Source organism: Nymphaea colorata, chromosome 3 (assembly GCF_008831285.2).
Source record: "Nymphaea colorata isolate Beijing-Zhang1983 chromosome 3, ASM883128v2, whole genome shotgun sequence".
NCBI classification, from domain to species: Eukaryota; Viridiplantae; Streptophyta; class Magnoliopsida; order Nymphaeales; family Nymphaeaceae; genus Nymphaea; species Nymphaea colorata.
Window position 1 is genome coordinate 12,140,675 of NC_045140.1, and position 22,651 is coordinate 12,163,325.

The following is a 22,651-nucleotide window of genomic DNA, read 5'->3' on the forward strand; positions in this document are numbered from 1 at the left end:
ACTTGATCCCCCCACTTGTGGAATTGGTCTTTTTATTTGGTATTCGTTCTTTAGCTGTTTTTGTTAAAAGATATTATTTCAAATTTCATTTTTCAAAGGGAGCACCTCTTCTCAATATGTGTAAACATTTAATTTTTCCGGCTATCCAACCAAGGGTGGAGACGGGATGGTAGGGACCCTACCACCATTCAGATGTGACTAAATCTTTAGCTGGACCTTTGTGTTTAATAATTTGTCTATCATCTTCTATGTCTAACATATAACTTTTAGGTGGTAAGAAGATTCCTCTCTTGACATGGTCTTCTAGTTTAAACTTACCCAATTCAATGGAAGAGATCAAATCGTCAGGAAGAGGACTTCCTAGAACTATTGAGTCGGTATCAGTATAGTAACAGTCAGGTCTCGAAATGTATGGGTACATATGAATACGAGCACATGCAGTGATAGCAGCAGCCAATGGAACTGCCGACATCTTAGGAGCTTTCCAATCATCGTCGTCAGCAAAGCTACTATTGCTAATGTAATTGACCATATAATAATGATCGGTCAGCTTCTCTGCAGATTGAAAATTATCCATCTTCATCAATTCTTCATATTTCTTTTGATTGCAGATCTCTGTTACTGTACTTTCAGGATTCACGCCCCCCACCCCTCTTCTCAAAAAAAAAAAATTGCATGTAAACTTAAAGAAAAATTATTTATTCTACATAAAAATGATATTTAAGCACTTGTCAAAATTTTGAAATTATACTTTAGCCCCTTTTATGAAAAATACATGTCAACGCCCCTATGTCCAACCATGAATAAATCACGCATTCATGAATTTTCGACAGAGATACAGTGGCACTGGAAAGTTACTCACTACTACATGATAAGTAGCCTTTTCAGTTTTGTTCCTACGTTTGTCTCTTCCACTTGATAGTTATGAACTTCATCTTTATAGCTATTCGCATTGTTCGTTAAACAAAACGAAGATGAGAAGATAGTCGGAAAACTTGCCTGTATCCTTCTTTTGAAACTTTTTGTTGTTACTGAACTAATGCAATTGCAATCCACAAGAAGAGAAATGTATTAGCATGAAATGTGTTAAATAAGCCGGGGCATCGGGCTGAGCCGCCGCCGGGCCGGCCCGGCCAGGCCTGATCGGACCCGGGTCTGGGCCCGGAAAAACCTAGCCCGGGCCAGACCTGGGCCCGATAGGCCGGCCTGACTCTCCGCTCCCCCTCTCCCTCTCCGCTCCCGCTCTCCTTCTCAGCTCCCCCTCTCCCTCTCCGTCTCCGCTCCCCCTCCCTCACTCCCTCTCTGCTCCCGCTCTCCTTCTCAGCTCCCCCTCCCCCTCCCCCTCTCCCTCTCCTTCTCCGCTCCCCCTCTCCCTCTCCCTCTCTCTCTCTGCTCCCGCTCCCCCTCTCCACTCCCCCTCTCCCTCTCCCTTCTCCTCCGTCTCCCTCGCCACTTCCCCTCCTCCTTCGTCTCCCTCTTCCTCCTCTGTCTCCCTCCCCCTCCCTTTCCTCCTCCATCGGAGCGTGACGGGAGGGCGGGGAAAGGGGGTCGGGAGGGCGGGCCGGGCCAGACCGGGTCGGGCTGAGCGGCCCGGCCCGATGCCCAGGCCTAGTGTTAAAATATGTTTTTAAATAAATCTAAGTAAAAGCACCACCAATGCATTGATATGTTTGTGCTATTTTTATTTTTTATTCATGTAAAATGGGGAGGGGGAAGGGAAGAGAGAAAGAATCACTTTCTCTGTTTTATCTTAACACTACAAAGAAGGGTGATGACATTAAGGGTCTGTTTGATTGTCGGGTGAAATTTAACGTGGTAAATTTACCAAGGTAAATTTTTCTAGAAAAATTTACAGGATGAAATTTTTCCCTCTTCCAATCTGAGGTCCTGTTTAATGCACAGGAAGAATTTAACATGTTAAATTTAACCCTGTTTGATGCACAAGAAGAATTTAACGTGGTAAATTTAACCCTGTTTGATGCACAAGAAGAATTTAACGTGGTAAATATTGTTTTTTTTTTTGTCTTCTCCTCTCTAAATTTGACGTGGAAATTAGGGAAGCAGGCCAGGTCTGATATAAACATTACTGGATTTGACATAATCAGATTTTGCTATATCAAATTCAAGTTAGGTAGAACAAGCTAAAACATAATTTCACACTATCAACTAATTGGATGTGTTTCACATTTGAGGCTAGGTTGCAACAGATATTTGAGGGGCACTCAATTGAAGAACTGTGTGGACTTTGAATCCAACCACCTGAGCTACCATTATTCACTAGCAAAGAGAAGCTAGATGCAATTCTCATCAGGATAACAAAGAGAAGCTAGATGCAAAAGGTTAATTTGCATCCCCGGCTGGATGAGTAGAAAATGGAACCCTCAGCTTAGCTTAGAGTTTGGTCTTCACCTTGTGGACAGAGGAAAGGACTTCGCAAGAAAAATGTTCTTGCGAAGACGTTTCTGGTTTCTGAATAGCAACAACAAATCGCAATATACACGCGTGGTGACATCGAGACATACTCCAATAGCATTAGCAGATGAATAATGCAGAAAATGTCTGATTTAGTTGCATTTTTTCAAGCTGAAAGTTACGGATCACACACTCAGCAGATAACAGATAGGTTATGGCAACGTTGCAAATCTTTTCTGTATTTCCTAAGATTAGTTTGAAGCTTATCAATTTATTGCTTTCTCAAAGGAGAAACTCCAAAAGAAATAAGAGAAGAAAAAGATTAAGGGAGACTCTATGCCAAGGCAAAGTTTTATTTATACTGATATTAACTACTAGATTAACTTTAAAGTGACAAAACAGAGCATTGGAAAGTGGAAAAAAACCATTTCCTGATACATAAGCAGCCTAAAAGATCTTTAAAATCAAAACGGTTTTGAAGATAAGACAAGAGGATTAACTGATCAGCTTGTTTCTCAAGGTTGAATTAATGAAAGAGAAAACTATGCAAATGAATCAACTTGGCATCTTCAAGCCTGCGCTTTTTTGTCCTAACAGCTGCCTTAATCTTCTTTTTATTTGCCCTGACTTCACTTTGTTTGCTGCTTTCAAGGCCTGCGCCTTCGCATCAGGTTTCTAAGCAGGAGCGGTACGTAGAAATTTCAAATTACCAGCAAGGAACATGAAGTAGAGAGAGAGACACAAGCTAGTACTAGTATACTACAAACTTAAACTACAATATGTAGTGTAAAGAAATGAATTGCACATCAACTCAGAAACAACGTGGACATACTTTTTGCAGGAGCAATTCTATGGCAAATTGGCTGCCTCAGAAGTGCTACCTGCAAAAGGGCAACAGGTTAAGATTTCAACATATTATAAACATAAGATCAGGACAACTTATAAACATAAGATCAGGTGACTTCTGTCAAGATTGCCACATGCACTGCAAGATCTTAAGAATTCAATAAGGAGCCGAAGATAGACAAGTGCCTCGCATGGTACTGGATCATAATCATAATCATCAAATACAAACATCAAAAGTATATTACACTTGCAAAGAAATACCGTAAAGGAACCTTAACCCTCAAAATTCAGTGGGATTCTTAAACACCAGCCTCAGTAAGGACTCGCTGGCCATAAGTGGCCACAATCCAGTATAGAGGGAAGTGCGCCTAGAACTTGCCACAACTTAGAAAGCAAATCCACATGACTTTAGTAAAAGCATAATGCGAGACTTCTGAAATTGAACTTGACATGTTCCATTAAATTCCAAGAGCATGATCCACATTAGGAGATCAATAATGAGAAAGGTTATCCCAAAAAGAAGTTGGAAGGAAAAGAATTTTAGGGAAAACAGCTGAAAAATGTCCCTTTCCAAGAAGCAAGGTGCCGGTGGAGATGATGAACTCCTCAAGGGAAGCAGACCTAAACAAATTGCCGATGATATAAGACAGTTATCATGCCACCAAATACTGCACACACACACATAGCGAGAGAGAAAGGAGCGACCTCGAGAGAGAGAGAGAGAGGTGTAGGCGACTTAGCGACATTTGCTCACTGAAGCATAGCGATGGCTCTCTAAAAGGCCTGGTTTCCATTGTTGGTCCTCCTCGATCACGAAGGATAGAGAGGAACCATCTGGAACCGATTGCAAGAGAGAGACGGAGAAAAACAAATTGGGCGGTTTTGAAAAAGGGACACATCGAGAGCAAGAGAAACCCTTACATGAGCGGCGACTGTGGCGTTGGCGAATCGGCAGAGGAGCGGAGCAGAAATGGCGGAGCGGCGACGTTGAGAGCGGCCTTTGGTGCGACGGTGAGAAGTTTCTTTGCAAGGGAGGAGGAGCTGCAAAGGAGGGAAAGGAGTGAAATGCGACGGGAGAAGAGGGTGTCGAGCGGGTGAAATTCCACCCGCTCTCTTTTGCATTAAACGGGGTGAATTTCACCCCGTTTGATGCATTTTTGGTCGGGCGGGTGAAATTTCACCCGCCAGTAACAGGGCTTAATGGGAGACATTTCTCATTAGGGCAAGACAAAGAGAGAGAGAGATCTTTCAGGAAATGGCTTCCACCACCCCTTGGCGTTGCGTCGTCGGCCGAAGAACCGTCCCCTCCGCTGGACATGCTCCGCTCCCCCTACTGGAACAGTTATAATTAGATAAAATAAATCAGTTAGCTTTGAAGACCGAGCACGATATTCAAAGCTAATCACAACACGTAAAGTACCAACAAAACTAAACAATCATTGGAAACTGAAAAACGTTTCCTAAAAGGGCTTTACCTTTTTTCTGCGGGTCTTCGTATCACCGTCACTTGTGGACGTGCTGTGGCCGGAGATGAGGTCGAGGGTCCCCATGGACAGAAGGTTGGCACCCGTAGTAGGATGCATGGAGGGAGTCCTTTCAGACATGGGACCGGTCTGCCACACCTGATGCACGGTGGAGGTGTTGCTCGGCAGGCTCAAGGTCGCAAAGAGGATGATGTCGCCGCCGGAGACCTCGCCGGCGATTTTGGAGACGGGGAAGCTCAGGCTCCCGTTCCGCATGGAGGGTGTGTAACTAACGACCGATGTGGTTATCACGTTGACACTGTCAGAGAAGACGTAGCCCACGATGGCCTGCGAGCCAACCATGCCCTGGCCGGTGGGATTGATGGCCCAGGCGACCCAGTCGCCTCCCGAAGCAGGGGTAGCCCTATAGGCTACGTCGACGGTACCATTGGAAGCATAGTACGTCCAGTGGAGGGAGGCGTTGAGGACGGGGAGGTCAATGCAGGTCCCAAAGATCTTGTTGGTGAAATTCTGCGACGTGCAAGTCCGTGCAGAGGAGGCGTAAATGACGCTACCTACAATGTGGAGCAGGAGCAGCGACCTGCAAGTAGCGGAACGTACCATTCTAGATTATTGGGACCTTCTGGTCCGGAATGCGGAGACGTCTGCTGCTGCTCTCTTTCTTCCTCTATCTCTCTTCACAGAGATGGAAAGTGAAAGGGAACATGAGGAAGAAAGAGAGGGGACGTGGTGATCTCCTGGTTGGGTGGAAGGAGCTAGCTTGCTTTATAGGTGGAGGACTCACGTCCAAGCAATTGATAACTTCATTGGCCTTTCTCTGTCTCCCGCTTTCGAACAACCATCTTTCCTGTGAGGGAGGGGAGGGACCAAGAAGGTCGTACGCCGAACTGTGGCTTTCTCACGGCGAACATCTTCCTTGGTGGTCAAGCTTCTGATCTCTGTCAGCTAAGAGGGTTGCGAATTTTTTTTAGGCATCAAAAAGCCATTTCAAGTTTCTTTTATTGATCAGCTCGTGAAAGTGTTCTCATTTATGTAGCCATTAAACAAATGTCGACCAAATTTCAAGCACCTTTGAGAATAAAAATGAGCAAATGTGAATGGAAGAAGTTGACAAAACAACCACAGCCATCAGGCTCGCTCTTGTTTGAGTTCTAATTATAATTGATCAATATTGACTTTGGGTTTGTATCTAAATTTGTTTGCAAATAAGCCATGAACAATCAATTAAAAGCGGGGAAAGTCTAATCATGTAGAGCATCATATGTGTTCGGAGGGAGGGGATCTCCTTCCCGGCAACAAATATGAACGCAAAAATGAAAAAGAGAGATAGAGTATACAGAAATTTTTTTATAAATGTTCATATATTTTAAGAGGTGTTTAGGTGATACTTCAAAACTAGGTTTTTGAAGTGTTTAGATGCCATCAAATTGGGTTTAAAGAAAACCTAATTTTAATAAGACTTGGTTTTATAAAAAAGAGTGAAAAACCTAGTTTTATTTAAGTTATTCAAAAACTAAGTTTTGGATGTGCCATCCAAACATAAACACAAACTTTTTAAAACTCGTTAAAAATCTTAGTTTTGACAAAAAGTTAGTCTTACAAAAAAGAGTTAAAAAAGAGGGTGTCGTAAATGCCCTCTTAATTTTTTAATATTTTTATAATTTCTTTTTTCTCTTTTTAAAGTTATTTCCTTGTCACTTTAACTGGAACATTTTACACTTAAGCAGCATCGAGTTCCTTGGGCCTGTGGACCATAACTGATGGTTTGGAGAGGCACGTGCCTTATGGAAATGGGGCGGGGACCCGGCAAGTCTGGCTTAAAGAGTGGCCCAAGCCTGCGCATTCACCAAGCCCCCCTCCGTCGGCAAGCCTGGCTTAAAGAGTGGCCCAAGCCTGCACATTCACAAGGCCCCCTTCCTCGGGCAATCTCTTTTGAACTATGTCAGCCTTTTTGTTACGATGACCACAACGCCGTGGACAATCATTTTTTATATTGTTTCAGTTCGATGGCTAATGCCATTCGGTGCAAAGTGAATAAAGTGCTTGCGCAACTTAAGTAAGGAAATCATATTATTTTTGTCTTTTTAAAAAGTTTTTTTATTTAGATGAAAGGTATTTTTGTGATAACCATACTGACGCACGAAAACTATAATGCATATAACCAGGTTTACTAAGTGGATGCGACTTTGAAGGATTAAGGTCAACTGTGTGTGAGTATTTTCCTTTTCATTACGAGGCTTCTATTTTTTTCCTTTCTCAAGGTAAGTTTTGCCTTTAATAATAAAAAAAATATTTTCCTCTATTTTTATTGTTCTTAATGAGTTAAATCCAACGGGCCATTAGATTGCATCAGTTTGGTTTTACATAAGGCTGTACACAAGTAGATTCGAACTCAGTAAGCTCGAGTTTGACTCTTAAGCTTGAGCCCAAGTCACAACGCCAGCACGACTTAGTTGAAGCTCATTCATAAGCTCCCCATTTGACCTTAACTCTTTCCTTTATTTTAAGTTTAAAAATTACAAAAATAAATTCAAATTAAATAAGCTTTATCGAATTGAGTTCACGTAAGTCAAACTGGACCTGTTTATAAACTTGAGCATTCAATTCATCTAGTTTAATAACTAAATCAAACTCAATAATCGAATGAGTTTAAGACAGCTCTTGTTTGACTTCATATGCAGCCTTAGATAAGTAGTCACGCGTCAAGTTTATCTCAGGCTTCCACTTTCACGGAAAAAGCCTTGCCACAAATGAGCTTTTATGGACTGTGCGATCAGCCGTGCGTCAACGTTGCATCATGATCATCACGACTTCACATTGTTTCCGATGTCACCTGGTGGGGCATCGGATGACCAATTAGTGCTGCATGCGCCTTCACCCACGCCTGCTCCTTGAATTGCCTTGAGAAAATCCGATCTTTCAATTTGATCTATAAGGTCATCGTCGCATCAATCTTGCGTCATGCATGCCATCACCACAGCGTCGGACAATGAGTTCCCGTATCGTTTTCATATGGTGGCTAACGTCACTCAGTGGGCATCGGCTTATTTTTAAATTATTTTTATTAAATTATTAATATATATTTTAAATATTTAAATAAAGTACTTGGTATTATGAGGTTGACGGAAATTTTGAATAATGTTCTATTTTGACCTTTTACCTATCCTCTTTCAAGCTCTTAGTGGGAAAAGAGGGCTTTTTTTTTTTTTTGGTTGAATGTTAATATCTAATTGGTCCTCGTTAGCCACGGTCCATCAATAAGCAACCTGACCACTTAATAATCCTAACAGAAAAAAAAAATGCCAGTGAATGAAGAAGAAGATGGTTACCTTACCATTTCCAAAGAAGAAGCCAGCGGAAGAGACCAAAGGTCGCTGTCTGGGTCGGGACTGTGATGAGTGGGAATGTGTTTTAGGTAGTGAAGAGCCCGTTTACATAGTAAAACTGGGTCATTATGAGCCAATTCATCTTGGAAATGCATGATGAAGCGCCATAAATCGAACTGCACCAGGATCAAATGATCTTGATCTGGGTTAGCAATGTAAAAAACAATGCTATGTGGGTCGAGTCTTGACTCGTGGCCCAATATATTGCTGATCCGAGCTGTTGATTCGATGATTCTTGAGTCAGCTCACTGAGTTTGCCAACTATGTCTTAGAAGAGTGACAAATTACATGTTTACATGATTTTCCTTGTCCATGGCACCAATGTCCCCAGAAGGTGCCATTGGTCATCAACATCCTAATGGCTTTAAAGCTTGCCCCACACATAGGCCCCATTTTAGTAGGCGACACATGAAGCTGCCATTATGCCTCAGACTCTCTTTCATTACACAAACAAACCAAAGGATTCCATGGACAGAATTTTTCTAGCAGTACTCCAATAATTCATTAATTGTTCATGAGCTACCTAGCCATCCATCATTTTAATTCTCTAACAAACCCACCTCTAAAGGTCACAATGCACTCAAAACATTTTAATCACCTCCCTCTAGCACTACATAAAGAATGTTTTTACTGATGCAAGAAAAACATCAATAAAAATGTGCAATACATCAGGAGAACATTTGCTAAAGTCTTATACTCAATGTCAGTAAAAATTAGTTGAAAAATATGAGAGCAGAGAAAAAAACAAGATTTACGTAGTTCAGTTTCTAGCAAGAACCTATGTCTACGAGAAGCAAAGCAAAGACTATTTTATTATCGCCGATGTACAGAGATATTTATAGATGCAGGAATTTACGAAAATATTTTCTCATTATCTTATCGTCTATCACCAAGAATCATGGGATGTGATAATTGTTATTCTGGTTTTGTTTTCATTTTGTTTTGTTTTGATTTTCCTTCAGTTATGCTGCTTCTTTCAATATGGTAATCAACCTTATCTGTAGCAGATCTTTCCTTAGCAGAATTATCGTCTCCTGCCTTTTTTGTTCTAACCGTAGTTCATCCTTCCTTAGCTGATTCCATATTGTCAATACTCCGCCACAAACATAGCCGACCTGGGAGGCCAAGTTTGGAAGTAAGAGTGAAATGCTGATCTTTAGTAAGAGCCTTGGTAAAATATCAGCCAACTCAAGATATGAAGGTACCTATTTGGTGATATAATATGACCTTGAGCAACTTCTCCTGGATATAGTGGAAGTCGATTTGGATGTAGAAAACCTCATGCTAGAGAGAAGAAAATGAGTAAGGAAGGAGGTGACAGTATTTTAATGTGGTTCAACTGTTTAGTCTTTGTCCACGAAGAGAAAGTTTCTCTCTTGTTAATTTTCACAAGAGGAGAGATTTCATTTATACTTAATTCATACGTTCATCAATCCTACATATCTTGGGATTTGATTGATTTACAAGATCCTGCGTTTTTCCCTTTTCTGAGATAGTTGCCATTCTAGAATCGTTATTATCATAATCTCTTTTAGTTATAATCTTGGATCTGATATTGTTGGCCTAAGTGTTATTTCCTCCAGCATTGTTGCTGATTATATCATAATCTGATTTATTATCCCCACTCAAGATGAACGCTCGTGAAAGAGTGTTGAGTTTGAAACGGAGGTTATCAAAGGTAGTTGGAGGGTTTTGGGAGAATGTCAGCCAGCTGATCAGCACTAGGAATATAATGTACTGTGAGATGATTCTTGGCATTGTGATCTCAAACAAAATGGACGTCGATCTCAATGTGCTTGCTTCGATTATGAAAGGCAGGGTTGGCAGAAAGAGAGGTAGCACTGATGTTATTACACCATAGACGAGGAACATGCTTCATAAAGATGTTCAATTCCTGTAGTAAAAACGTGAGTCATAAAACTTCAGAGGAACAATGGTAGGATCACAAGAGCCCGATATTCAGCTTCTGTGCTGGATCGAGCTACAGTAGCCTGTTTGCAAGTAGATCATCAGAGAAGAGATGAATGTGGTTTGGCTACTGGGCTGAAGGAGTGAGATCTGGTAAGGGCTGAAGTTGGCGAATCGTCCAATTTGAGGTGATGGCAATCGTGAGAAGAACGCGTATAGAGGTATGTTTGGCTACTGGGCTGAAGGTTTCAAAGTAGTCAAGACCGTGTTCTTGAGTATGGCCCTTGGTGACTAAGCGAGCTTTGTAGTGTTCAAGTGCACCGTCAGCTTTCCTTTTGATATGAAAAACCCATTTGGAACCAACAACCTTAGCAAAGAGAGGTGGCGGGACAAGAATCCATGTACGATTGTTGTTGAGAGCTGCAAGTTCGGCTTTCATAGCATGAACCCATGAGTATGTTTCAAGGCTTGGGACATGGTATGAGGTTCAGTTTCAAGGTTGAGATTGGTGAGATGTAGTTCAGGGAGATGATACTTGGAAATGGTGTAGGTTTTGGGCTTGAGAGAGCCAGTTTGAGACTGAGTGAGCATGAAATGGGATCTCTATGGGTTTGAAAGTGTCGGAGGTGGTGGAGGAATGGGGAATGTTGTAGGTTCATGTTGCATATCCTGGGTAGGAGAGATGTGGGAGAAGGGGAAGGAATAGGGGAGGTTGGTTGGGTTGAGAGATCAGGTGTGAGAGGTGGATGTGACACAATTTGGGTTGGGGCATGATTCTATGATAGGTTTTGGGAAGGCATGGTTATGATTAAGGGGACGATAGGTACAGGTTTATTTGGTGAGGGTGAGGATGTTGACGCCAAGGCTTTGAAGGGATATACACCTTCATCAAATACCACATGTCTACTAATAAAAAGTTTGTTCGTATCTTGATCGAAGCAAATATATCCTTTGTGCATGCTGTTGTAACCAAGAACAACGTGTTGCTTGTTGCGAAACTATAATTTGTGAGAGTGGAAAACACGTAGACATGGATAGCATGCACACCCAAAAAACCTTTAAAAATTTATAATCCGAAGAGTTTTTAAACAAAACTTGATATGGTGACTGCATTTTAAGAACCCGTGTTCACATTCTATTGATCAAGAAGACAGCAGTTCTTAAAGAAAAATCCCAATATTTGTAGGGTAAGTTGGCATGTGTAAGAAGTGTTATTCCGATGTCAACTATATGCCTTTGTTTGCTTTCTATGCTGCCATTTTCCTGATGCACATGAGGACAAGCAACTCTGTGAACAATATCAATCTGTTTGAGGTAGGTAGAGATAGTTCGATATTCTCCTCCCTAGTCGCTTTGAACTGCCTTGATTTTCCAATCAAATTGTCGTTCAACCATAACTTAAAACGTTTTAAAGAAGGATACTCCCTCCAGTGATACTTTTGAAGCTGATAATAATGGTGGACAAAGCAAAACAAAATCAAGTATTGAATGTCAATACTGTGGAAGGAAATGATACACTGCAAGGAATTGCTGGGATATTCCTAAGGCATTTTCCGCCATGACGCTTGAAGAAGTCAAAGATGAAGCATGGTACCCTGGCATCAGAGCAACAAATCGTGTCACCATGGATGAATCCCAGATGACCAAAAAACAAGTCTACCAAGGAGGCAAAGCTATAATTGTAGGCAATGTCTCTTCTATTCCAGTTTCTCATGTTGGGAGTATGGTGATTCAATCTAACAAGCGATATTTTAAACTCAGTCGTGTTCTTCATGCACCGTATATTACCAAAAACTTGCTATCAGTAAGTCAATTTACATTAGAAAACAACTGCATTTTTTAGTTCACTCCGTTTGGATTCTATGTAAAGGTCTTCGAACAGGCGAGGTCCTCGCGCAAGGGTTAAGGACACGGACAAAACTATATGAGATTAAGCCATCAAGAAAGAAAGTGTTTTTAGCCAACAAAAGCCAGCGACCCGCGTCATTTGACATATGGCACCAACAATTGGGACATGCAAACAAAAGATCAATTGAAATTTTCCACTCCAAAGGATTGATTCATTTTTCAAATAAAGAAGATGGAGTTTGTAAAGGATGCCTTGTTGGAAAAGCTCACAAGTTGCCTTTCAAACCTGCCTTGCACAAGTCAACTCGTCCTCTAGAGCTACTTCATGTTGACGTCTGGGTCCATCTCCATGTGAGTCAAGGGAAAACTTTAATTATTTCTTTTGGTAGACAATTACTCTCATTATGTTTGGTTGTTTCCTCTCAAGTGTAAGTCAGATGTGTTCAAAATGTTTGTCGACTTCAAATCTATTGTTGAGAACCAGCTGCAAGAAAAAATTAAAATTCTCCAATCGATAATGGAGGAGAATTCATTAGTACCCAATTTGATTCCTTTCTAATTGAACATGGTATCTTCCATCGATTTTCCTGCCTATACACACCCGAACAAAACGGATTAGTTGAAAGGAAACATAAACATGTTGTGGAAATTGGACTCTGTATGCTTAACGGGTCCAAGATGCCATCTCGGGTTTGGGTAGATGCTGTCCGAACAGCAGTGTTCATTATAAATCGACTTCCTAGGAAACATGGTAGTCAATAGACACCATATGAAATCTTGTTCAAATACAGACTAGACTACTCTCTATTTTGAATTTTTGGAGCTATATGTTATCATGTGTTAACAGCTTATCCCCGAGACAAGTTGGAACCCAAAACTAATGTGTGTGTTCTAATTGGGTATGGTGTCAAACACAAGGGGTATATGTGCTTTGATCCAAAGACAGTAAGATTTATATTAGTCGACATGTTTTCTTCGATGAGAGCAAACTTGGCTTCCAAGGATTAGAAATGGACAGTAGTCATAGCCCTACCAACATCAATTTATGGTAGTCTTTCCCATGAAACTAGACCACCAAAACCAAAATCAGCCTAGCATCACCCAATGACCAAACCAAAATGACCCCATCCTCACTTCCTCACCACTATCGACTGGTCCTATCACAGCAACTGAATGGCTTAATCCCTATGAACCACCTGTTCTAAGTGTTAACCACCCATTAGAACTTGCTTCATCTCACCTACGTCCTTTCCATTCGTTGCCACCAACTACTGCTCCATCTAATACAGCCATCATCCCTTCAACCTCCACCAGTGAACAACCGTCCTCGAGCTCTCCCACCTTACAACCCACAATACCATTTGTTCCCTTACCTTCTCACACACACACCATGATCACCAGGTCATGACAGGTCACCTCAAACCAAAAACCTATGTCACCATTCAGTCTCATACCACCAAAAATCACTATGAACCTGCTACTTATACGGATGCCTCTAATCTACTGCTTGGCAACGTAATATGGATGCTGAATTTTGTGCTTTGTAGCAAAATCATACATGGGAATTGGTACCTCATCAAGATCATTTTCATGTTATTGGATCCAAGTGGGTTTACAAGCTAAAATATAATCCTGACGGTGCTATTGCTAGACATAAAGCTAGGCTCGTGGCCAAAGGTTATCTTCAAGAAGCTGGTGTTGATTTCAATGAGACATTTAGTCCCGTCATTAAACCCTCTTTATGCATGCTTCTCTCCTTGGCAGCACAATCCAAATGGGACATTCGCCAGCTCAACTTTGATAATGCCTTCTTGAATGGCATTCTCATAGAGGAGGTTTATATGTTGTAGCCTCAAGGCTATGAAGACCCGAAGAGACCAAATCAAGTGGGTCATCTTATAAAGGCCCTATATGGCCTAAAACAAGCACCACATGCCTGATACATGTGCCTCAGTAACTTTCTCCAAGATCTGGGATTTCATGTTTTCAACTCGGATCTTTCTCTATTCATTTCTCAAGACTGCCAAGTCTTCGTTCTTGTCTACGTTGATGACATATTGGTAACTGGACCATCTACGAGGTCACATAAAGGGTAATTCAAGAGCTCAAACAACACTTTTCCATCAAAGATATGGGTCGGCTGTCATATTTCTTAGGCATTGAGGTTCTCTATCAAATTGATTATATTTATCTCGATCAAAGGAATTATCTACTCAATATTCTTAAACAAACCCACATGGAAAAGGCCAAGGCATCGACTACACCTATGAACACCACCCATAAGCTGCACAAGGATGGAATCTCATATGACAACGATACATTCTACCGAAGTATTATCAGTGCACTTCAATATGCCTACATCACCAGACCGGATCTTTCATTTTCAGTCAACAAAGTATGCCAATACATGCATCTGCCAACCATTGATCATTGGAAAGCAGTCAAAAGAATCCTACGATATGTTCAAGGTACTCTCTACTATGGTTTGTGTTCCAAATCAACCACATATCCACTCACTCTTCATGCATATGTTGATGCCGATTGAAGAGGTTGTTTAGATGACCAGAAGTCGACCAGAAGATGCGTGATATTCCTTGAGCAAATGTCACTTCGTTCGAGATCATGTCAACAAAGGCCATATCAAAGTTCAATTCCTACGATCAAATGAACAAATTGCTAACGGTTTAACAAAACCATTGAATGTCACTCTGCATCATCAATTTACAAATAATTTGAACGTAGTTGATTACATGCTCAAATTGAAGGGGCGTGTTAAGACTGAATATCCAATCGTTGATGCTAATTATGTCAAGACCTGCTATCCAGCCATTGAAGAGACCTGTTGTCCAGGCGTTGCAAATAAAAGTGCAGCTCCAGATCAACAGTAGCCATCTCAAACTGGGTAGTAACCGACTTAGAGTAAAATTTCAATGCTACTTAAATTCTTAAGAGAACACTAAAGTGACTTCGAAATGTGATCTTCAAAAGGTCTCTAAATGATCTTTGTAAAGATTTTTCAATTCAAAATTTTTTAAACCAAAATGTTTTATACTTTCAAACGACTCTTCAAAAACTTTTTCAAAAATTTGAAGCATTAAATTTTCAATATTTTCTCAAACATTACACCACATTTAGAATGAAAAGATGTTTAAGCCAAAACAAAATGCATCGATTAAATATAGCCCTTGGATTGGTTTCTCCCAGTAAAGGCGCCGGAAATGGTCAATCCTCATACTGAGGGATGAGTCTATTTCTCTCTCATTTAAAATAAAACCTCATTTTTCTATATCGCTCCAAAAACTAAATATTTTTGGGAATGCAAACAAAAAGCTATGATGCTTCCTTGTGCAGATCATGATGGGTTTGTTTCATAGGTTGTCCAAGAGGTCATGCTTTGAAGAAATGATTGGACACAGAGACAAACATTTTCGAGAGCATACATGGTGAAAATCAAAAAAGAGGTTTTTTACCATCTTTTTTTTGCAATGGTTGGAATAGTAGGAAGATTATTGATTTGCGTAGGCATTAGACAATGCCATTGTGTTTATCACATGTAGGTCTACATTGCCAAAGTTACAATGTAGCTGATGGTGGTGTAAAAGGCTACATATCATCGCAGCTTATAGTGGATCTTCTTGTTTATGCCCCTCTTGGGGTTGAACCACTATCTTTCATTGCCATTAATTATTAGAGCAAAACAAACTATGGATACCACTTTCAATTCATACTATCCACATTTTATAAAAGTGGAGAAGCTTTAGAGAAGATTTTTCAAAAAAAAAAAAAACTAACTCTGTCATAAGCCTTACTTCAATCATCATGCATTCACGTTTGGCTTATGTGCACCATTTCTTGACTCAATTGAATGTTGTTTTGAATGCTGGATATAGGAAGGGATGTGACTGAGAATCAGTCAATTCTCTTTACACATAATATGAGTAAAATTTTTAAAATACTATTACAAAGGGATATTAGGCGAAATTTATACGTATCTTTTTCTTCATCCTCCTTTGAGATGAGGACCAGATGCTATTAATAGACAACTTGTTGATCAGTATGAGTAGATTATTAATTATATGCCTCAGATTGTCCCTAACAATGCTCCAATAAGGCTGAAAAAGCTGCAGATTATTTCAACCATCTGACCTTATAGTTGTATCCTTATCAACATGCATCACTAATCACAAGATTTCTTCATCTCACTTCCTTCAAGAGCATTTGTTTTTTATTTGAGACACAGTTAGCCCTTCTCCAATCTTCTTAGGTAAGGATCCAATGGCAAGGACAATGGTAAGTATATCCTTAAAGCATAAAGTGTTGACATCAAAAACCTCTTCCATGTGATTGGTGAACCTTTCTTCAGAGTGAACTGTCTGAATGTGATATCTCATTTGCTTCCCTTTGATGATAATATAATAACAACACCATCCTACAACCAAGATATTCTAGATTTTTTATGTCATTTTTCTTTCTTCCAACTTAAGAAGATGGATGGTCTTCTTTAGGTGGTTGGATTCTCTGTCTAGGGCATCTTAGTCTTCAACTTCTCCCTCCTTTGGGCTTCCACTATTTGACTCTTCAGTTAACCAATCCTTTTAGGGAGGTCACAAGACCCATATTGGTCCACCACTGATGCCCTTCCCTAATTGCCTTCAACTTAGAGATGATGTTAATCATAGGGCAGCTACTTCAACCCTCTTCAATGATTTCCCTGCAACCTTTCATAGAATCTCAATAATTAGAATATCTAAATACTAGTTTTCCATTGTATAGTTATGATTGCTTGAGATTTTAAGCGCTATGGGATTATGTTTAAGTACTACGGGATTATGACCTGATGTCATATGAGGTAGCACTTTCAATCTAAACAACTAGTATCTACCATCTACCCATTGAGACAAAACAAAACATCTATCCAATTTGCATATTATTTTCCCTTCATCCCTCCTATTGTCAGTCCACGTATATCTCCAATTAAAGTTAAAAATTTGAACAAAGTCATTGTGATTAATGAAATTAGCAAATGGAATGCAAGAGCATAATGCTGGCTGCCTTCCCATCTTCTCAAGACCCCTCATGAAGTTGAAGTCACCCATACATATCATGGGGCAGCTCAACCAGTTCATGTTTGAGCTCAATTTACTAAACAAGTGGTGCCTGATCATAAAATCAGAATCCAAGTAGACGCCAACAAATTTTGAAAACCTTTTAAATGATTTATCAGTCACATGAAGAAAAATCCAATATGGATGAAATTAACATTCCACCATATTGTCTCAAAACTCCATAAAATCTAAGCTTTTGCCCACTTACTAGTGATTTGGTATCTTGCCTGTTAAACTGTAAGCATTCAACAAGATGACTTTCATGGTTGCAGGTGAGGGTTCAACACCTCCACCCACAACCTCCACCCCCCCCCCCCCTCCCACAACCCCCGCCAGCCCCCAAAGACAGATGCTCACTTTGCTCATACGGCAACATAGAGATATTTTCTTTCTCTGTGTTGTTGCATTCTTATTTATTGGAACAACGCATGAGTAACCTTCATGTCTGCTTGAGCAGTAGTTGTTCCATTTGGGCCTACCTGTTTCAGTTCAAGATTAGTATCGACCACTCCTTGACTACCATCCATCGCTTGAGGCAAGATATTTCATTCCATCTCTAATAGAGCCTCTTTGGCGGGGGGGAGCACTTGCAGACATCTTTTTCAACTTCTGCCCTCTTTCTTTTGAGTGCTCTCTTCTTCGCTTGATTGGTGTTTTTCATTTTTTTCCTTTCTTCCGAGTTACCTACCATTGCCAGGTCGTTGTCCACCACCATGCCACCTTGAAGAGTTGAGCACTTCATTCCCCCTTGCATGGCCTATGCTGGGTTGTGATTTAGCTGGTCCGTCTCCAGCTCATTCCCCATCGTTGTTGTGTCTTCTTTTGTCCCCTCGAAAGAGTTTTACCTTGTTCTGACTCCATTCTGGCTTAGATGATTTCATCAAATTAGCCTCATCTTTTTTGCCATAAGGATTATCCACAACAATGGTTTCTTGATTATCAGTTTTGTGTTTCCCATGCCACCGATCCAGAGTTTGAAACCGATTAGTACACAACGGCATCTTTGGCATTTTAACTGCTTGCCAATCATGGCCATTGGGGAGATTGTTTCTGGACTTCTCATTAGCCTTCACCTCCATAGGCAAGAAATATAGTGATTCGTAGAAGCACATTTCATGTGGTATCTAATTTTTGTCTCATATTCCACTTTATAATCTGGAGTCAGTAAAAAATAGTTTCACTTCTAGAACTAGACAAAACCCAAGAGAAGACCATACTAACAATGTCTTTCGTGTATATATCAGCTTTAATAAAAGTAAACCCTATCAGATTAGTAATTAATCGAAAATGTTATGCTTCCATAGCTGGGCAGGCATGTCAAGGAGTTTTGCCCAAAATTCAGACTTTGTTATCAACCTCTATCTCTAAAGGCATGCCCCAAAACCAGCACTTTTGTTATCAGCAACCGCCCCACCAATTCCCCATCTTCTTAGTTCCGTAGTGCAATTATTGTTGGCTTTGTTGGAAGTCTCGATAAAAAAAATCCCCTTTCCAACAGAGGAAGTAGAGAGAGTACACACCTGGCCACTAGATCGACATTCTCCTCTTAATTTAGCATGCACTTTTGGATAGTCACCCTTCTCTTCCACCATTTCCCTCCCACGCCCACGATGGTTGTAGTGGCAGGGGCAGAGCCAAGGCGGGGCCATATGAGCTTGTCCCTACCTCATAAAAAATTTTAAAAGAATTTACATGTAAATTTTAAAAAAATTTACTTGTTCTATATATTTTTGGTCTTATTCAAAATTTAGAAACTTTAATGTGGTCCCCCTCATGAAAAGTTTATGGCAATGTAGGCTCGCATGGGCCTTGTCCACACCTCAAAAAAAAAGTTGAAAAAATTTACATGTAAATTTTAAAAAAATTCATTTGTTCTACATAAAAATTTTAAAAAATAATATTTTGGTCTTACTTAAAATTTAGAAACTTTAATTTGGTCCCCCTCATGAAAAATTTATGGCAAGGTAGCCCGCATGGGCCTTGTCCCCACCTCAACAAAAAAATTAAAAGAATTTACATGTAAATTTTAAAAAAATTTATTTGTTCTACATAAAAATGTTAAAAAATGTTATTTTGGTCTTTACTCAACATACATTTAGAAACTTTAATTTGGTTTCTCTCATAAAAAATTTATGACTTCTGTTGTGAAGGTTTTTAGCTTAAAACTAATATCACACTATTATCACCTCTCTCAATGACAGATCTTGAACTCCTACTGTCCATCACCCTTCCCAAGGTCACAAGCCTTCATTGAGGACAAAAAAACTAAAACCCGATCCCCAATGAAACCCTATCAGTTGATCTCTCTACCTATACCTAGCATCAGTATCAATTTCAACTCATCACAAGCCTTCCATTGAGGACAAAAAAACTAAAACCCGACCCCCAATGGAACCCTATCAGTTGATCTCTCTGCGTAGCATCAGTATCAATTTCGAACTCAAAAAGGGAGTCTTTTCAGTTTGGGTGGTGTAAGTCGATCCTATATTAAGAATGATGTATTTCTTTCAAAAGTGGTAGTTCCCCTTTTTTACTCTTTGGTATTTTTCATTTTTCAAGAGTAAATCATTTGAAAAATAATTTTCTGACACTTTAATGATTTGGTCCTTATAAGGAGGCTTGCAGGCACCGTTCAATCCCATTGACAGTCTGGATTGAATGTGACTTGTTGGCTAAGGCCGTTTGCGGGCCAGAGCTACTGGACTGGGCTGTGTCCTAATGTCTTCTTGTAATACTATTTTTTCTTGTTGAAGACTACTACTTGTCGTGCTGTCTAAATCAAGACGTAGATGGCTAGATAATTTCCAAATCCCACAGATGCCTTTTTTTTATGGCTTTATTGTCTTCCTCTTCTTCGCCAGTGTAGCTGTCTCACCATAAATACGTCTGATCATTTCTCTACCAAGGTGGAACTCGTCCCTTGATCACTCCATAAGGCAAGAAAGCTCGTGTTTGTAGGAGTAATGTACCGAAGCGTATGGTGTTTAAGTAAAAGCACGAGGCGTTCATTGTAATATGTACTAAAGGTCATTCAATTAAAAACATTTTGATCTTTTTTTTTCTTCTTCTATGAGAGAGAGAGAGAGAGTCTAAGCGTAATCATAACATTGCTCAAGTAGAGCAGAGCTAGGATTTTTTCCTTAAAAGAAAGGGGCGTTGTACAATTTCCAAAATTTTCACTAGGGCCGAATGAAAATTTTTTGAAAGTTTTATATGATGATAGAACCGAGGGAGGGCTCCCTCAACATTGACCACTCAATGTTCCTCTCTTGATGAGGCTGTCGTCTCGTGGAGCTGGCACCACAATTTCAGATTGGGAAGGAACATTAGAATTCGATAGAATATTAAGAAAGGATATGAGTCCGTGCAAGCAGGAAGCCAAGAATTGGTAGTCTAGTTATATAATGAGGTGCGGGTTAAGTATAAGAAAACTTCTGTAAAATGTGTTGTTATAAGTGTTTTTTTTTTTCTCTTTCCTTCTCAAACGGGAACGAGAAGAAAAAAGGATCGGTTGGAAGGAAAATGCTGTTTTAAAGTTTTACCGATTCATCAGTTTTTACAGTCGCAGAGAAACTATTTCTTGGAAACTTAATTACACCCGATGTGGGAAGATGAGGGAATCTTGGCAGGCGTATATTTAGCTGCTCCAACATCTATCTTACATCTGCTTCTAATGTAAGCTTTCAAAAAAAGCCGCCGCAAGGATTTTTTTTCCCCTCTTTTTTTTTCCAGAAGATCGAACTCAGCCAAAGGCTTATCGTTATATTATGTAAAATGCCAACACCGAAAGCAAAACAATCAAATCAAACAGAAAGCTGTTTGCCAAAAAGGTTAAATTTTTTCTCCGGATCTTCGAAACGCCACCGCTAGTGGTGGTGTTCTGACCGCCGCCGCTAGTGGTCGTGTTCTGATCGCCGCCGCTAGTGGTCGTGTTCTGCCCGGAGAGGAGATCCAGGGTCTTCATTGACTTAAGGTTGGCTTCGTCGAAAGGATGCTTGGAGGGAACTCCTCCCGACATGGGACCGGTCTGCCACACCAAATTCACTGTGGAATTTTTGGTCGGCAGGGTCAAGGTCGCAAACAGGATGATGTCTTTGCCGGAGGACTGGCCGGCGAGGTTGGAGACGGGGAAGCTCAGGCTCTCGTTCTGCATGGAGGGTTTGTAGCTGCTGAGGTTGGTGGTTATGACGTTGACCTTGCCGGAGACGACGTAGCCTACGATGGCCTGCGAGCCGACCATGCCCGTGGCGGTGGGATTGATGGCCCAGGCGACCCAGCCGCCGGCGGAACCAGGGGTTGCCCAGTAGGCGATGTCGAGGGTACTATTGGAAGGGGAGTAGGTCCAGTGGAGGAAGGCGTCGAGGACGGGGAGGTCTTGGCAGGTCTGAAAGAAGTTGCTGGTGAAATTCTGCGACTTGCAGGTCTGTCCAGAGGAGGCGCAAATGAGGCAAGCCACAGCGCAGAGAAGGAGGAGCGACCGATAGGCGGTCGAGTGAGCCATTATCGATGATGGGCAGCTTCTCTATTGGAAGAGGGAGACTTCTGTTGCATTTGTTTGTTGGGAGGAAGGGGATTTTATAAGCGGGGGGGGAATCATGACTCATGGTCAAGTGGGACTTGGCTGGTCTCCCCCTTCCTTTCCGATGGTAACGTTCATCTTTCGTGTGGTGGAGGGATGGAGAAGGACGTCCACCAAACCGGAGCGTTCCCATGGTTTTTTATTGCTGGTATAACCAGGTTCGTGTAAATAATCAGTTCATGAGAAAGCTCCCATTATGATCGTTTATTTCACACATTTCGACCGAATTTCATGAGACAAATGTGAGTGGGAAAGGAACTTGACACAGCCATCATACCCGTTGATCAATATATTCACCTTTTTTACAAGGTGAGGTGGATCAATATGCTCACCTTTTAAAAGGTGTCTCACCGCCAGGGCGGCCTCCCTTCTTCTTGCACTGTGCATCAATGACATTTACTACAGTATGACGTTTCCCTCTGCATCAGCAGATTTATTGACATTTTGAACCTTTTTCCTGATTCTTTTTAGGTGTGAATAGAGACGCTGCGTTATGTTCTCGTGGGTGGTGGGAACAGCTGCGTTGACGATTAGTTTTGATAACTTTCCTATTTTATGGCTAATGTCACGCAATCCACGGCATCGGGAAAGCCAGCAGTCTTGGAACGCCGGCCTGCCTGCATGCGTCGCATCCCATGCACCTTGCGCCATTAATGCCTCGAACAATCTCCTTTCAACTGTTGCGTCAACCATGGGGCGTCCAGCCTTGAGCTCGGTCTAACTCAACTCAATTTTAATTTAAAAAATATTGTAAATATGTAAATAATATATATATATATATATATATATATATATATATTGCCAAAGTCCCAAGTTTGACCTAGCACGAGATGTTGTCGGGCCCGGTTCGAGGCCTTTTTTTTCTTTTTACTGCTGGGCCAGGTATTTGAAAGTCGGTCACGTTCCCAACCCCACGCACACTCCCATTTTCATATTGTTTTGTTTTGAAGGCCAATGTCACTTTTATTAATAGAAGACGGCTTACCAATTAATCAGTGAAAACTATTTGTCTCAAGATTTTTGTGGTGGGTAAGTTCATTATAAAATATTACAAGAAATACTCGTCGCTATTAAGTCTCATAT

General features: G+C 40.8%; 2 protein-coding genes across 8 annotated transcripts; both read right to left on the reverse strand.

Moving 5' to 3' along the window:
- Positions 1-545: 545 nt before the first annotated feature.
- Positions 546-5,702, reverse strand: LOC116250957 (cytochrome b561 and DOMON domain-containing protein At5g47530-like). Of its 7 annotated transcripts, XR_004171550.2 has the most exons (4): positions 4,734-5,702; positions 4,180-4,588; positions 3,245-3,293; positions 2,563-3,087 (listed from the first exon to the last, which is right to left on the reverse strand). XR_004171550.2 is itself a non-coding variant. In XM_031624970.2 (2 exons), the coding sequence occupies exons 1-2, from the start codon at positions 5,343-5,345 to the stop codon at positions 4,436-4,438; spliced, it is 765 nt and encodes a 254-aa protein (XP_031480830.1). In that variant the 5' UTR covers positions 5,346-5,702; the 3' UTR covers positions 2,563-4,435. The 7 variants fall into 7 exon arrangements, 2 of the variants coding, with proteins under 2 accessions (XP_031480830.1, XP_031480831.1); XR_007572891.1 differs by lacking the exons at positions 2,563-3,087; positions 3,245-3,293 and adding an exon at positions 546-653; XR_004171549.2 differs by having other exon boundaries at positions 2,563-3,293.
- A 15,029-nt stretch (positions 5,703-20,731) lies between these two features.
- LOC116250959 (cytochrome b561 and DOMON domain-containing protein At5g47530-like) lies at positions 20,732-21,567 on the reverse strand. The gene has a single exon (XM_031624972.2). The coding sequence runs from the start codon at positions 21,488-21,490 to the stop codon at positions 20,750-20,752; it is 741 nt and encodes a 246-aa protein (XP_031480832.1). The 5' UTR covers positions 21,491-21,567; the 3' UTR covers positions 20,732-20,749.
- Between the last annotated feature and the right edge of the window lie 1,084 nt (positions 21,568-22,651).